Here is a 17,495-nt window from a genome sequence, read left to right on the forward strand (position 1 = left end):
CACACACACACACACACACACACACACACACAGATATATATATATATATATATATATGCCTGTGTCTGTGTGCGTTTGTGTGTGTGTGTGTGTGTGTGTTAGTGCATGTACCAGTGCATGCGTGCATGCATGTAGTGTGTGTGTGAGAGAGAGAGAGAGAGAGAGAGAGAGAGAGAGAGAGAGATTTGTAGGCTTTGTAGATTCAAATCACACTAAATCAGTCAGTCTTTTCATTTATTTCTTTTGAAGAATTAAAAACACACCAACAGAAATGCCTTCAAAACAGAACATAGACTGACAAAAGAGTTAATGGATTGAAGAATATTCATGAGTATAAGAATATAAAAGGGATTTCAGAGATAGAATGTAAAATCATAGTTTGTTGACCATACGTCTTGTTTTTTGGATGATGACAAAAATCATGGAGAACTATTTAAAGACCTACAAAATCTGAATTAATAAATTGAACTAAAATGAGATTATGAAAAAAATTTGCAATGTATGGCTCGGAAATAAGCGTAACTGTGAGATAGGTTTTTTTTTCTAATCAAATTTAGAAATGAATTGGAATCTTCTTCTTCTTCTTCTTCTTCCTCGTTCACCTCCCGTTAGATGAGCAGCCCGGTGTCCTCAGTCGATGAAGGCTGCCGTCCGTCGCAGCTCCTCCAGGGTGCCGTACAGCTTGGCTTCCACTGCTGTCGGTGTTGGCCAGCACTTCCTCCTGGATGCTGCATGCGTCGTACAGTCTTGGAGGATATGGTCGGTTGTCATTGGTCCCTCACCACAAGGGCACTCTCCACTCTGTCCAATGTCAAATTTTGTGTGCATGTGGGGGAGCAGGCGGTTGTGTCCAGTCCTCAGGCGGAAGATCTTGACCTGTTCCCGTCGTTCCAGCAAATGGTATCTGTCTTCTGGGTTATATCTGGGGTGCTGGAGGCGCCACTTTTTTCCTTGCTGTGCCTTGATGATTGTCTTGATTTCATCGTATGAAACCAGTTTGTTGGCCTGTTCCTTCTGTGCACCGTCTTTTGCCAGAATGTCAGCTTTTTCGTTGCCTCTGATTCCACAGTGTACCCATTGTATCACCACTTTCTCCACTCTGGCACTCAGGGCAACAAGGGCTGAAGTGAAATGGTTCTGTTCTTTCCAGCGGGAGTTCTTGAGGGCTTGGAGCACGGAGAGAGCGTCTGAGAACACCACCACCTGCCCTGTTGTTCTTGTGGAGTTCTGCGAGACTGTTGTGGCAATCCAGCACAGTTTAAAATCCTAGGGCTCTGGTTTACTTATGATCTGTGTAATATAACAAAATTATAGCTGATAAGTTAAATGAAAACTTTGTTTAAAAACTGTTTTATGAGTGGATCAAAAGATCAATTACACCTGTAGGTGAGTATGTTCTAAAGAAAATTATCTTGTCAAAATTGATTTACTCACGGATTATGCTTTCAAATCCTCGAAATAATAAACAAAGTCTGGTAGGATACATAAAAAGTAAAGACAATGCGACAGTTACAAGACAGATCGATCGACGATGTAATCAGTTACATAGGCCTATGTTCTTCTCCATGGAGCTTGGTGCCAGACAGAGGTCTCTGCTGCCAGCGTGGTCCGCAGCTCTGCAGGTGACTTCACTCGAAGATGACGGGCAGCTTACTCTCTGACATCCGTTTCTTGAAGACAGCGTCAAGTTGTTCGCTCTGTGCCACAGTGAACCAGTTCTTCCAGTCTCCGATCTCCCCTGAGAATTGGACCGTGTATATGGTGTTCATACATCTTTTCTATCTATATGTCTATCTGACTGCCTTTCTTTCTGCACGTCACTCTCTGTCTGTCTGTCTCTGTCTTTCTGTCTGTCTATCTCTCCGTCTCTGTCTCTGCCTCTCTGATGCATGCACGCCCGCCCTGCCCTTCTGTCTTTTTTTATAATCTGTATATACAGTGGACAGAAGCGGTGGATTCAGAGCCCCGCATGTGAGAACGGCACGCTGTGACTGCTTGCTTTGTCACACTGCTATCAGTTACACTCCGCTCAGCTTTGGCAGGCAGCACGCAATCATAGGCTAAATGACATTTCGTGCCTATGAAAGCACGTTGTGGTATTTTACAAAGGTCATCACTTTCTCCGTGTGTGTGTGTGTGTGTGTGTGTGTGTGAATGCACGTGAGCATGTGTGTATTGTATACTGTGTATTCATTTTAAATGCAGCCGAGCGCTAAGCTGGCTACGATGAACGCTACAGTTTAACTTCACGGCACTAACCGTTGGAGACGACATTTCGCAATTGACATCCTGATCTTGGCTCGCGCATTAATACAGGAGTGACGCCATACATATGAATGAAAGTCCTTTCTAAACAAATGTGAACACTTGTTGATAAACCACGAACATACTATTTAGGTATGTAGATGAAAATAGATAAGGCACTTATGCGACAATTGCGAACGTCGTGTAATTGCGCCCCACTTCCAAGCGTTCTTAACGGTTGCATTTCACAATTTAACGTCTGCTTCGACCTTTTTTTTTAATATCTTAATGAATATCCATTTCCAAGAACCAGTCAAACATTATAATGAATATCCATTTCCAAGAACCAGTCAAACATCATCTATTTCTAGCTATTTCCGCGCGATCTCTTCTCTTCACGCACCACTGCCGACCAAGGTTACAAACGTGCTCTCAAAATCCTAAAATCAAGGGAAAGAAGTTGTAGGACGTACTTTGACACAGACTGAAATAGTTGATGTGATCGGATATGTTGAATGCGCATTACCAGTGCTGGGAGAATTGAAGAATGCATATTGGTGACAGATCAGAATGTGAGTTTTGACAGGAATCTGCAAAACAGTGTTGTTTGCTTTTAGGCCATAGGATATTTTGACGTGAGTCTATTTGCGAACGATGTTGCACAGTAACTGAACACTCTCAAAAGGGTGTGCTTGTGTGCGGTGTGCAGTGTGTGTGTTTAAATGTCAGTCTGTGTGTTTGTGTGCATGTGTGAACAAAACCAACATTACAACAGTCTGGTGCGATGTTCCAATAATATGTTATGTCTAATGAGTTAAAGACCTGCTTCTGTTTTAATTGTCTACATGTACCCAAAGCCATCGTTGGCAATTAGATTTGCCCGTTCGCATTTACCCTCATGCACCCCTGCTATTTCAAACATCGACAAAACGATGAAAAGAATGAGCAGACGAACTTTTCTTGGTGCAACCAGTTGGAGAAAGTCTTCAAAAACAAAAGAACTACGTTTGACTATCGAACGACATGTTACCTTTACAGGACAAGTTCAGCTGGTCGCTTCGACTGGATCATTCGCAACTGGGCATACCTACCCTATAAGATACAAAGCTGATTTTCATTGTCGGTATAACGACAATCACTTCACAACCAGTGTCGCTTGGCTAATTTGAAATATGTGTTTCTGACATACACTATTTAACAAATTTGCTATGTCATCAGATCAGAAAACTACAAGTTTTATATACTGGCAGAATTGTCGCAGTACCTTCTCTAAATCTTTACCATTAGTCTTTGCCTACGTTAATTCATCAGCAATTTTAAGCTACGAACTCGTTAAAAGTGCTAAGTTTCAGGTGACTTAAACTGAGATTACAAATTCATCTTTGATAATCAACACTTCATTTTATACTCATGAAAAAGGCGGAGTTGAGCTCTTTTCAGTTGTGACCAGTCCGACGTAAATTGGTTCAGAAATCATTTTGAATTACATCATTTAACACCTAGCAACACACAAATTTTACCGCTTCCTGATCCACCAGGATCAGTTTACTTGCAGCCGTGAAATGTCATCAGTGTGGGCCGCGTGACCTGCATGAATAGCGTGAAGGGTGTTGGCATTGGTCAGTTGTCACATTCCCCTGCCTACCACTGTCGTCTGCCCCGTGTGTGTATGTCACACACAGTCGGCTGTCTCACAATCCACTGCACTGTTTTCTATTTCTCCTCATAGTATTGTAATGAAACAATAGAAAACCCTTTGTGACTGGCCTCTATATGTTCTTGGCCTGTGCAAGGATGTTTTAGTCCTTTCACTCTTTATGTAGTGGAAATTCATTGATTATTTAAATCCCTTATATGTAACACCCGGGTTCACTGGTCGCTTACATAAATACTGTTGAACTGCTTGGTGTTAATCACGTATGTCTATGTTTAATTATAGCGTGATAATAAGCTCTTTCTCATGCTGTGGTTTTTTTAATGTGTGTGATTGTGATGATTGTATGTGAGGTTTACGTCAACGTACCATTTAAGCAGTCATTTATGTCACGTATTCATAATGAATGGCTGTGGGTCACGTGAATTGATGTGTAGCATACACCACACGTGAATTTCTCTACTTGAGATAGGCCTAACAAAGCTTTTTGTATTCTACCTTACCTTTCCGGAAAAATCCGGCACTCTCCTTCTTCCACGCCTTCTCTCCATGAACCTCAGGGTTCTGGAGTTCTTTGACTGGTTTCATATCAGAGAACTGGCAGGCTTTGGCGATTTTCTCACACATTTCCCGGCCCCTGTTGAGGCCCAGGAACTGGTCCATCTTCATGATCTGTCCCACAGGGTCCTGTAACACCAGGGTAACAGGGGCTGTGATGGATGGCTTCCTTCCCGATTAGTGAAGACTTTTAACGAAAGTCCAGGCTGAACTTGTGGACTTAAAAAAACAACCTTAAAAAATACTTAAATTTTAATCATTGGACATACATGTGTGATTCACACTTTTTTTTCTCCCTCAATCCTTTTTGTAGCCAAGTCAGCGCTATGCTCCCCATGGCTGACACAGGTAAACGATCACCACAGCCACTGGCCGGCACATGCTGGAGCAGACGACAAATTTCACAGGACAGGATGTTGTGTGGACACACAGCACAGTAACACACAACATTCAGATGTGAAGTGCATTCTAAACAGATGCCCCAAACATTGACAGACCCAAACGTATGTATCAGTTACTGACAGAGCATGCTTATTGTGCTCATGTAATCTTGGGTTAGTGAGATTCGTATTTAGATTTTGTTCTGATTATTTACTTGTGACATTTTTGGAATGACGCCATAATTACGTCATTCTCTTCGTTCCACATGCAATGATTCATTCTTTGATTATATGTGTGATTCCTTGTCGTTACATTTAAAACACATCATTCTGGTGTTCAGATGAAAATAGATCAGGCATTTGAATTATGCAAAGCAGATTTCATTGTTGACACATGAAGACATCATGCCACAAAGCGGGTACTGATGCAAATCAACTAATTTGAATTTTGCTTTCTCACACACACACACAGCCTTGGTGGACTGCGTCACTCACATCCTGACAATTTAAAGTCCGGACTCTAAGTTCACTGTGTGTTGTTTGCTGATCTTATCAGACTCTAAGCTCAAGGCCTGACTAAGCGCGTTGGGTTACGCTGCTGGTCAGGCATCTGCTTGGCAGATGTGGTGTAGCGTATATGGCTTTGTCCGAACGCAGTGACGCCTCCTTGAGCTACTTAACTGAATCTAAATTCACTGTGTGTTGTGTGCTCATCTTATCAGAGTCTAAGTTCTTTGTGTATTATGTGCTCATCTTATCAGACTCTAAATTCACTGTGTGTTGTGTGCTCATCTTATCGGACTCTAAGTTCACAGTGTGTTGTGTGCTCATCTTATCAGACTCTAAGTTCACTGTGTGTTGTGTGCTCATCTTATCAGACTCTAAATTCACTGTGTGTTGTGTGCTCATCTTATCAGAGTCTAAGTTCTTTGTGTATTATGTGCTCATCTTATCAGAGTCTAAGTTCACTGTGTGTTGTGTGCTCATCTTATCGCTGAAATAACAGTCCTCATGCTTTATGCACAACTTATTTTTTTGTGTCTGCTATGATGTGCTTTTAGGCTGTGGAATCTATTTATTCTTTCGAACGTCACAGGGAATGACGTAAAATGTTGATGGGCTACCCTTTGTCAGTTGCCTTCAGTTGGTTGTAACATTTGTTGCCACCACAAAGGGTGATGCATCTCCTGAATCTGTACACTGATCAGCATATGCATAGTGGTAGGATATATTCAAAGGTCTTGTGTATCCTGCTTTCAGTGAAAAATGCTTACTGTATGCATTACTAAATGTATAAAACAGGCCATGATTATCTGTGTGTTAGGCTTATATCTTCAAGCAGATAACACAGAAGTCATTACACTAGTCTCCCAACTAAATGGTCAAGCCACACACTAACTATCCCAGTCGTCGCAACATCAACCATCACTCATTACAGTATCACTCTCTGATTCACCTTCTTCATCAGCTCATAGCAGGAGGGGAAGATCACGTCAGGATGATTGTTCATTGCCTCCTCCCAATCCAACACATGATCAAACCAGTCCCCGTACCAATCTGATCACACACACACACACACACACACACACACACACACATGTATATTAGCAATTTTGTGTACAGGCGGCTTTTCGAAACTTTCGAACATTCACTGTTATCTACCAACACTCACATCCAGTGTTCATCATCACGTCGAAGAAATGGGCCCAGGTGCCCTCATAGGAAGGCACCAGTTTGGCACCGTTGGCAAAGTTGTAGTACGACACCCAGCAGTCTTTGGGATTCCGGTAGCAGTAGATGACCTTCACCTTCTTCTCTCTTGCCTGCTTGGGTAAAAGGCGATACCTGTAGCATATAAAAAGGTCCATCCATCCATTATTTACGAATTAGATTCATCTACTGCACTTGTAAAGATGTGTTCATCTATTTGATTTGTGGACCTTAATTGCTTGCAGCCTATGACAGTTCAGATATATAGTTGTCAATAGATGGAAATGGTTTAACATTTTCATTTGCTGAATGATAATGATGATAATCATTATCATCATCATCATCATCATCATCACAAGAAGGGGGAGGAAGATGCAGATGATGATGATGATGATGATGATGATGATGGATGCCTGTGTAACACTCTGTACAGAAAACTGCTCTAGATGCTTTCAAAAACACATGATATACATTCCACATGTTACATCAAGTTCCATGTCCACACAAATGTACATAGCAAACTACTCACACATACAATTATAAACATGATGCATACACACACAGAAGCATACGCTCAAACATACATAAATGCATACCCGTCCCCTCCCCCCTGTCTCTCCCCTTCCTCCCCCCCCCCCCCCCCCACCTCCCACACACACATGAGACTCCAGTAGTGAATATCTAAATTTCACATGTCACATAGAATATATGGCTGTCCTGGTGTCCTTTGGCCACATTCGTTCCGTAGATTATCTTTCTGTTATTCTCATTTCCAATCCACTAACCTGCATCTGTCTATTGTTTAGTTGTTGTTTTGGTGGGGTTTTTTTTTACTATACGCCGTGTTCTCGATTTCCGTTTCGTCAAGGTCTTACCACACGTGTCTCTCAATTTTTTGTCATCTGTGTATCTGGGTTGTGCGTGGTAAGCGACTTACGTGGTAACTAATCTTCTTTCTTTCAGTGACTTTGGCGTAAATAGTCTGCCCTTCACAGTGCTTCAGGATGCTCAGTTTCGTCGTCTCTGTTACACTTGGTAGGGAATTATATTCATCAGCACCAGTGTAACATTTCAGTGCATCCCCCACTTCCGTAGCTCACCCGGGGAAAAAACCTTCCCCGAAAGAATGTTCTGATCCTTATCTCCCAGAGGGCCTTTCTGCGTGCTGTTTCCGCCCCCCTCTAACGTCACTAAGAGCACACGTCCCGCCCACCTCACGCTATCCAACAATAAAAAACAAAACAAAAGAAACAAAAAACAAAAAACCCAAACCACCACTAAATATTATTCTGCATTTGCGCGCGTGTGTGTTTGTGCGTATGTGTACGCGCATAAGTGTATGTATCAGTGTGTGTGCGCGTGCGCATGGTGTGTGTGTGTGTGTGTGTGTGTGTGCGTGTGTGCGTGTGTGTGTGTGTGTATGCGTGTGTGTGTGTGTGTGTGCGTGTGTGTGTACGTGTGCGTGTGTGTGCGTGTGTGCGTCTGCGTGCGCGTGTGTGTGTGCGTGTGTGTGTGTGTGTGTGTGTGTGTGTGTGTGTGTGTGTGTGTGTGTGTTGGAAATGGTGAGAAGAGCATAAAAAGGGGCAGGAGGATCAGGAGATGAACGTGGATGGGTACATTTGGTCCAGTAAAAGCTATAAAAGTGGAATACCCTCATGTTCGCTTCCAATAAGTTGTAACAGAGAAACAGACAGGGGGTGGGGGGGGGGGTCAGTAAAGACTAGCCCAGAGTGACTCATTTTCCGTTTTCATTGGTTTGATTAAACCCGTACACAGGGGGTAATTTCCAACAACAGGTGATCCATCTTGAGTCACAATGATAAGGAAACTTTTATAGCGCCTATCCCCGGTCAGAGACCAAGATCTAAGCGCTTTACAAACACTGAGTCATTTACACAACAGGCTGCCTACCTGGGTAGAGCCGACTGACGGCTGCCATTAGGCGCTCATCATTCGTTTCCTGTGTCATTCAATCAGATGTCAGGCACGCACACATACACACTCAAACTTTTAACATTTAACAGTTTACGTGTATGACCGTTTTGTTTATTTACCCCGCCATGTAGGCAGCAATACTCCGTTTTCGGGGATGTGCATGCTGGGTATGTTCTTGTTTCCATAACCCACCGAACGCTAACATGGATTACAGGATCTTTAACGTGCACATTTAATCTTCTGCGTGCGTATACACACGAAGGGGGCTCAGGCACATGCAGGTGTTGACCTGGGAGATCGGAAAAATCTCCATCCTTTACCCACCAGACGCCACCGAGATTCGAACCCGAGACCCTCAGATTGAAAGTTCAACGCTTTAACCATTCGGCTATTGCACCCGTCGGGTCATTCGAGGCTATCCCAGAATGATCCTGGAGGTAAAACCCAGCAGGGTGGGGTGTGTGTGTGTGGGGGGGGGGGAGTTAGTCTGAGACTGTTACACCGGTCCATTCATTCATCACCTCAAGGTGGCATGCAGTTGAATGTCATTGAGGATTTGTCCTCCTGTTCAGACTGTCCCCTGGACTGCGCTGGCACGCACACCTCGTGTGACTTTCCCTTTACACCTGATCATGACCAGACAGGTTTAATGTGCAACAATTATCCAGGATCATGCAAAACCAATCTGGTGGTGCACATTAATTAAAAAAGAAATAAATGAAAATTACCCGGACGACACGAGTGAACATCAAAACACTTGCTTTTTGTTGTTGTTGTTGTTGTTGTTTTAGGCATGGAGAAGACATGCAAAAACATAATAGCCCCAACTACGAATGATTCTCCCCCTCGCCACCCCCCACCCCCACCCCCTTTTTTTTCAACTGTTAATTGTGATGTGTTTGGGGACGGGAGAGGGTGGGGGGTGCAGCTTTTTTTTTTTTTTTTTTTTTTTTTTTTTTTTTTAGAATTGATGAACATTAGTAACCGATTTAAAGCATACTTTGCAACGACATTTTTATTTTCTTAACTTTTCTAGGCAAGAGAAAAGACATGTACATCTGGCAAAACCACCGTGAAATGGTTCGACCGCCGCCCCCTTTATGTATAATTATTACAGTGTAATCATCATCAATCATCCCTATCTGTTTCTCCTCTGTCTCTCAAACACCTTTTACATGCATACATCATATATATATATATGAACTGTTGATTCTGTTGATTCCGTTGTCATTGTTGCTGCAGTTGCTTTTTTTAGTTGTTGTTTTCAGAATTGACGGACAATGATAACTGATTTAAGTCGTTGGTGATGAAGACATTTTACGTTTTCTTTTGCTTCCATGGGTTCACACATGCAAAATGTAATGACACCACACCATACAATAGTTTACTTGAGATGAGTGGCATAGGTCTGTGGCCCATCAGGTCTGGGCAGTTGGTCAAAAGCTGCCCAGTCCAAGTGATCTTCCTCCAAGCGACCCAGGTAGTCTGTGGTGTTGTGCAGCAGCATGTAGAGGACCTGGAGGTTCCAGAAGGTACCTGCCAAAAGCCATAGTCAGTTTCAGTTTCAAGGAGATGTCAAGGTGTGCGGTTGAATCTGAACTGTATATTATGGCGATGCCAATGACCCACTTACCACGGTGCATGCATAAGAGATATCACTGAGATGGGGCATGACTGCATACTTATCAGTTAGGAATGTTATCTGTTTACTCCCATGTCCAACTACTAAACACTGATATATATTATTATATGATGTATATATTGACTGTTGTTTGTTCAATTTAAGTGTGGTTTCTTTTTGCATTCATTTTAAGTGTGTGTGTTGTTGTTGTTGTTGTTATTGGTGGTGGTGGTGGTGGTGGTGTTTTCGTTGTTTTTTGAGAATATTCATTTTAAGTATTTTCTCTGCACTTGTGTATATGTGCAGCATGTAGACATAACTCTTGCAGAGCTGTAAAGTTGGCCATACAAGAAATCACCAAGTAGTAACGGGAGAAGAAGAAAGGAAGAATCAAAGAGGAGGGAGCCTTACCACTTCTGGGAAATGACGCAAGAATGACGTCATCATCCCGCAGTTCCATATGACGTATCTTTGTCATGTGTTCCCTGAAGTCCGAGATGTTTGGAGACGAGACTATCCACATCTCACCAGTGTTTCCGAAGCAGATATCATTGCCATGGAGATCTTTCATCCGGGAGATTCTGCTCATTTTTGCTGTTTTTCTAATAATAATAGTAGTATCAACAATGATAATGATATCAACAATGATGATATTTTAATGATATAATGATAATGATATTAAGAATGATAATAATGATAATAATAATAATAATAATAATCATGTGCATTTATGTAGTGCTGTTTAATGATAATGATGATAATAATAATGATAGAAATAATGATGATGATGACCCAGCGGCCCTAAGTGCATTCAAGAATGCATCTGGTGTGAATAATTTACAGGAATATCATTTTCTAAAACGTTAAGAATAATGGTAATAATGATACCAACAACAACAACAACTGGTGCCCTGGGTCCCTGGCTTTCAAATGGCGTCCTGGGTCTTCGCCCCCCGCCCCCCCCCCCCCCCCTCCCCCCCTTCCTGCCCAGTGACTGGTGTCCTGGGTTCTGGACCTTTTGACATGTGGCCTGGGTCTTTGTTTTGCTTGGCACTGTATGCTGAGTCCTGGCAGCTAGGCCTTTCGACTGGGGGCTTGTGACTTGGGTCGGACCTGCGCAACGTGTTCGCTGAAGTTCGTCTGGAGCCGTGTGTTAACGGTTTGTTTTTCTTTCTTTCTTTTTTTTCTTTTCCTTTTAAGAGGAAAACTTCCTGAAGCCAGCAAAGGCCTACACTAAAGCACGAATATCTGTGTGCCAGTCTGGGTTTTGGGTGGTTTGTTTTTTCCTTGAGTGTGTGTGGAAAAACGCTCTTGAGAACATTTGGGAGAAGTGAGGTGGTTTTGCAAGTGTCTTTTGTTCGTTTTTTGTAGTTATGGTATATGGGTTTTGTTGCTGTTGTTTTTTTGTGTTTTTTTGTTGGTTTTTTTTTTTTTGGGGGGGGGGGGGGTTTGCAAGTATAAGCTCTGTGTGTATGGTTGCGTGAGCGGAATAGACAGAGCGGGAGAGAATAAATTTTGTGTGAGAGAAAAACATCTGTATTGTGTGTTCGTGTTGTCTGGTAAATTGGGGGGGGTGTTCGTGTTGTCTGGTGAATTGGGGTGGGTGTTCGTGTTGTCTGGTAAATTGGGGTGGGTGTTCGTGTTGTGTGTTCGTGTTGTCTGGTAAATTGGGGTGGGTGTTCGTGTTGTCTGGTGAACTGGGGTGTGTGTTCGCGTTGTCTGGTGAATTGGGGTGTGTGTTCGTGTTGTCTGGTGAATTGGGGTGGGTGTTCGTGTTGTCTGGTGAATTGGGGTGGGTGTTCGTGTTGTCTGGTGAATTGGGGTGTGTGTTCGTGTTGTCTGGTGAATTGGGGTGGGTGTTCGTGTTGTCTGGTGAATTGGGGTGGGTGTTCGTGTTGTCTGGTGAATTGGTGTTCGTGTTGTCTGGTGAACTGGGGTGTGTGTTCGCGTTGTCTGGTGAACTGGGGTGGGTGTTCGTGTTGTCTGGTAAATTGGGGTGGGTGTTCGTGTTGTCTGGTAAATTTGGGTGGGTGTTCGTGTTGTCTGGTGAATTGGGGTGGGTGTTCGGTTTTTAAAGCAGCTCTCGACCTCTTCCTTTGGGAAGGCCCGGAACACAGGACACAGCGAGAGCTGGAACATTACGGAATGTTCCCCCCATACTGAGTAATACTATCTTGAACGATAATTAACACAAAATGAACAACACATTCAAAATGCAAAGCTGGAATATAATTACATTGACAAGACAAAAATACAGAACTCATATACGGCGCTTTGCTTTCTCTACACCTAACAAACAGAGCCAATGCCCAGTTTTGTACAAAACGTGAATGAAGGTAAGATTATATGATTCGAAAACTCGACATGAATAAAATCGACAAAATTATTAGCAAAACGACACAAGAAAAAGTACATATTTACGCAGTCGCAGCACAAGTAGTTAACCAAATAAATCATTGTTGTCAAAACCTAACGTACACTTTCCTTTCTTGTCAAGCCTCTGCCTCTTTACACACCTCATACCCCTGATAGAAATACAAAGCAGCTTAGTAGAGCAGTGGCTTCTTACCTGCCACAGGTAGCGTACACCAACAATTTTCCTGCATGTAGGCTTTTTTGTTTTGTTTGTTGTTGTTGTTGTTGTTGTTGTTGTTTTCCTATCGAAGAGGATTTTCTGCAGAATTTTGCCAGGGACAACCCTTTTGTTGCCGTGGGTTATTTTACATGCGCTAAGCGCATGCTGCACACGGGACCTCGGTTTATCGTCTCATCCGAATGACTAGCGTCCAGACCTGGTGACTGAGCTGTGATTCGAACCAGCGTGCTCAGATTCTATCGTTTCCCAGGCGGACGCGTAACCTCAAGGCCATCACTCCACTATGTATATGTATATAGACACCCATCTATATTTTGGTCAGGAAAGAAGACAACTTTCAGAGGCGATAGGTACCAGGAAAAGATGCCAGACAAAGTGAAATACAGCATTAAATGGCAACACTCACCCTCTTTACTCCACAGCAAACTGGGTCAGTGGACAGAAGCGGTGGATTCAGAGCCCTGCATGTGAGAACGGCACGTTGTGACTGCTCGCTTTGTCACACTGCTATCAGTTACACACCGCTCAGCTTTAGCAGGCAGCACGCAATCATAGGCTAAATGACATTTCGTGCCTATGAAAGCACGTTGTGGTATTTTACAAAGGTCATCACTTTCTCCGTGTGTGTGTGTGTGTGTGTGTGTGTGTGTGTGTGTCGGGGTGTGTGTGTGTGTGCACGTGTGTGTGTGTGTGTGTGTGTGTATGTGTGTGTGTGTGTGTCGGGGTGTGGGGTCTGTGTGTGCGCACGTGTGTGTGTGTGTGTGCGTGTGCACGTGTGTGTGTGTGTGTGTGCGCGCGCGCGTGTGTGTGTGTGTGTGTGTATGAGTGAGAGAGAGAGAGAACAAGAACAAGAACAAAAGTTTAATCTCCAGGCCTCCGGCCCCTAGAAATAGGTCAAAAGTACACAATATGGTGAGGTCGCGCCGATGGAGAGAGAGAGAGAGAGAGAGATTCGTAGGCTTTGTAGATTCAAATCACACTAAATCAGTCACTATTATCTCATTTATTTGTGTGTCTATGTCTGTGTGTGTCTCTGTGTGTTTGTGTCTGTATGTCGGGGATGGTGGAGGGAGCGGGGGAGGGGGGGGGGGGGGGCAAGAAATATGTGTGAGGGGGCAGAGTCATCTCAGTAGCTGCAATGGGACTATGAAAGATGATGCACAGTTAATGAACAACGGAGATAGAATGTCATTAGAAAGATCCATTAATTAATTGGTTGATAAATTTGGAAAAGTTTCAGGGTTATTCATAAATTCAGGCAAAACACAAGCAGTATAGCTAGGATGCAAAACGAATTCTAAAATAAGATATATGCAGCATAAAATGGAATCCAGAAAAAATTAAGATATTAGGGGTATGATTCACAAATAACATTAAAGATTGTGAAAAAGCCATTTACGCAGAAAAAATAACAGAAATAAAAGCGCTTTTCAATGTTTGGATGAAAAGAAGTATAACTCCTCTTGGTAGAGTTGCAGTATTAGAGAGAGAGATTTATTTCTATGGTCAGCAAACAGGACGGCTTTGGCGATAGGTAGCAGGAAAAGATGGCAGACTTTAAGTACAGCTTCAAATGACAACACTCACCCTCTTTACTTAGGTTTCCAAAAGTAGACGGGTGGACAGAAGCGGCAGGTTCAGAGCCCTACGTGTGAGAACAACACACTGCAGCTGTTCGCTTTGTCACACTGCTTTTAAACTGCACTCAGCTTTGACAGGCAGCACGCACACATGACATGACATTTTTGTGCCTGCACTTTGATATAAGAAATCACATTGAGAAATATTACATAGGCCTTTGTTTTTCCAGGCATGCACACATGCTCGTGTGTGTGTGTGTGTGTGTGTGTGTGTGTGTGTGTGTGTGTGGTGTCTGTGTGACTGTGTGTGGCTGTGGAGGGGGGAGAGTGCGTAGGATGGGCAGAATCATCTCAGTAGCTGCAATGGGACACATGCAAGAAAATGCGGAAGGGACAGAACGCTCTTGTGATATGGGGGTGCCCCAGAAATAATCACATTTTCAAGTTGACCCAAACTCGCCAAATGTGCATGTATGGATCATAATGATGCACAGAGTTTATACTACACAATTTTGAAAATGTCTCCCCCCACTCCCACCCCCCTTCACCCCACACAGGATATTGACGTGCGTACTTGATGATCTGCGTGCGAATACTAATAAAGGGGGTTTATTCAGACACTACCAGGTGTGCACATGTGTTGACACAACCCTCCCCCCCACACCCCCGAACCAACCACCCCCACCCTTCTACCCCCGCCCCCCTTCCTTCAAATGCAGCTGTGACGTACAATACTAGGGGTAATTCATGGGCATGAACATTTTCCGATTGATTTGTGCACGTACGTTTATGTATTCAATTTCATTTAATGTCCATCCACATGTGTGTGTGTGTGAGAGGGATGATGAGATTTAACGGCAGCTCTGTTGGCTCAACACAGGTGTGCAGCATGTTGTGGGAGGGGAGGGAAGGAGTTTTTGACTCACTTGTGTAAACAAAGTGAGTCTGTATTTTGACCTGGTGTTCGGTTGTCTGTGTGTGTGTGTGTGTGTGTGGTGTGTGTGTGTCCACGGTAAACTTTAACATTGACATTTTCTCTGCAAATATTTTGTCAGCTGACACCAAATTAGGCATAAAAATAGGAAAAATTAAGTTCTTTCAAGTCATCTTGTTTAAAACAATATTGCACCTCTGCGATGGGCACAAAAAAATTTTAAAAAAGAAGCCAAATTATATGCAAACTGCATTTACTGTTATATTTATATTTTTTGTATTCTCTAAACTTGGCACTTTGATCTGATATTCAACCCAACAACAAGAGCAGTCATAATTATAATTTTTTGTTCAAACAGGAACTTCTTTTGCTAAGCATGGAAGTTTTATTTATTTTGCAAACGTTTAGGTGCGGATAGTAAAAAAGGGAAATTACTCTAATTAATGCTAGGGGACTTAATTTGCTTTAAACTGATCTTTCTCATCTTAAATATTACATTTTGAAACAAGAGAGACAAGGCCTTCAAGACTCACTTGTGATGCACTTTTTAAAAAAAATCCAAGCTTTTTATGTATTGAGTATAATTTCAAAATGTAATGTCTGTGTGTGTGTGTGTGTGTGTGTGTGTGTGCGTGCGTGTGTGTGTCTGTGTGACTGTGTGTGTCTGTGAAGGGGGGAGAGTGCGTAGGATGGGCAGAATCATCTCAGTAAGTAGCTGCAATGGGACATATGCAAGAAAATGCAGAAGGGACAGAACGCTCTTGTGATATGGGGGTGTCCCAAAATAATCACATTTTCAAGTTGACCCAAACTCGCCAAATGTGCATGTATGGATCATAATGATGCACAGTGTTTATACTACACAATTTTGAAAATGTCTCCCCCCCTCATCCCGTGTCGTGGTACACGGTGACCCCGGTGTAACGTCCCAAATGACCCCCCCCCCCCTTCCGTAGGTCCACACCTGTGGGACCTTTCATGAAACTGAAGCATCTCCTTGGGGACCGTTCGGGTTTCTGAAGCGTCCCCCGAGGGAAGTTCTAGAGTCCTGGGACGAGGAGAAAGGTGGCAGAATGGTTAAGACGCTAATCTGCCAATACAGAGAGCCTGTGTGGGTCTGGGTTCGAATCCCGCTCTCACCCTTTCTCCTAACTTTGACTGGAAAATCAAACTGATCATGAAGAATGACATTCAGACTTAAAATGTTCATTGTATTTTCTGTTTCATCTGGGGTAACTCTCGGATTCTCCTCAATCATTTGAACCTCATCTAGGTCACCTTTTCAGGAGCAACAGCGCTGTTACTGGTCGACCACAATGGTCACCATCTTCGAGTGATGGTCTTCTAAACTTCAGTTCTTTGAACCAGTTGGAAACTGTTGTACAATGTGCATGTTGCTTGTCAAATCAATGTATACAATTTCTTCTTCTTCTTCTTCTTCTTCTGCGTTCGTGGGCTGCAACTCCCACGATCACTCGTATGTACACGAGTGGGCCTTTACATGTATGACCGTTTTTTACCCCCGCCATGTAGGCAGTCATACTCCGTTTTCGGGGGTGTGCATGCTGGGTATGTTCTTGTTTCCATAACCCACCGAATGCTGACATGGATTACAGGATCTTTAACGTGCGTATTTGATCTTCTGCTTGCATATCCACACGAAGGGGGTTCAGGCACTAGCAGGTCTGCACATATGTTGACCTGGGAGATCGTAAAAATCACCACCCTTTACCCACCAGGCGCCGTCACCGTGATTCGAACCCGGGACCCTCAGATTGACAGTCCAACGCTTTAACCTCTCGGCTATTGCGCCCGTCTAATTTTTTTTTTTTTTTTTTTTTTTTAAAGAGAGGCTTTTATGAAAGGTTTCTCATGGTATCAATTACAACTGAAACACATAGCACGAAAATCTGCTGTGTCATTCTTCGTGCAGGAGGGCCATCACAGTTACCCCATGATATTTTGCCTTCCCGAGCAAAATATGTTTCAGGGAATGGGGTCGTATTTCACATTATATAGTTTTGACATCGTATTTCATTATATAGTTTTGACATCATCGTCTTAATGAATGGAATGATGTTAAGTATGAGACTTCTGTTCTCGGAATTTTTCTCTGTTTGAGAACAAATTGAGCTAAATTTGTATTTATTGATACAAAAATCAAGAAAATTTAAAAGATCATAACATGATTGAAAAAAAGAAAAAAGAAAAAAAAAAGATGGGATCAGATCTTTAAAAGACATGGTGGAGTAAGATAACACAATGACAGTACAGCCACGCATA

At 42.9% G+C, this 17,495-nt stretch overlaps 2 protein-coding genes across 2 annotated transcripts in view; both read right to left on the reverse strand.

Annotated features, from left to right (window-relative positions):
* Positions 1–217: 217 nt before the first annotated feature.
* On the reverse strand, positions 218–14,382 carry LOC143288571 (sulfotransferase 1B1-like). The gene is made up of 8 exons (XM_076597188.1): positions 14,286–14,382; positions 13,105–13,159; positions 10,514–10,704; positions 9,870–10,017; positions 6,509–6,681; positions 6,293–6,393; positions 4,402–4,585; positions 218–1,738 (listed from the first exon to the last, which is right to left on the reverse strand). The coding sequence occupies exons 3-8, from the start codon at positions 10,689–10,691 to the stop codon at positions 1,629–1,631; spliced, it is 894 nt and encodes a 297-aa protein (XP_076453303.1). The 5' UTR covers positions 10,692–10,704; positions 13,105–13,159; positions 14,286–14,382; the 3' UTR covers positions 218–1,628.
* Positions 14,295–17,495, reverse strand: part of LOC143287912 (visual pigment-like receptor peropsin) — a 32,147-nt gene continuing 28,946 nt past the window's right edge. The window contains exons 8-9 of the mRNA XM_076596153.1: positions 16,177–16,260; positions 14,295–14,343 (exon numbers count right to left, since the gene is read on the reverse strand). Coding sequence (XP_076452268.1) covers positions 14,295–14,343; positions 16,177–16,260 — 133 coding nt within the window. The remainder of the gene's footprint in view (positions 14,344–16,176; positions 16,261–17,495) is intronic.

This window comes from Babylonia areolata, chromosome 12, assembly GCF_041734735.1.
Source record: "Babylonia areolata isolate BAREFJ2019XMU chromosome 12, ASM4173473v1, whole genome shotgun sequence".
Classification (NCBI taxonomy): domain Eukaryota; kingdom Metazoa; phylum Mollusca; class Gastropoda; order Neogastropoda; family Buccinidae; genus Babylonia; species Babylonia areolata.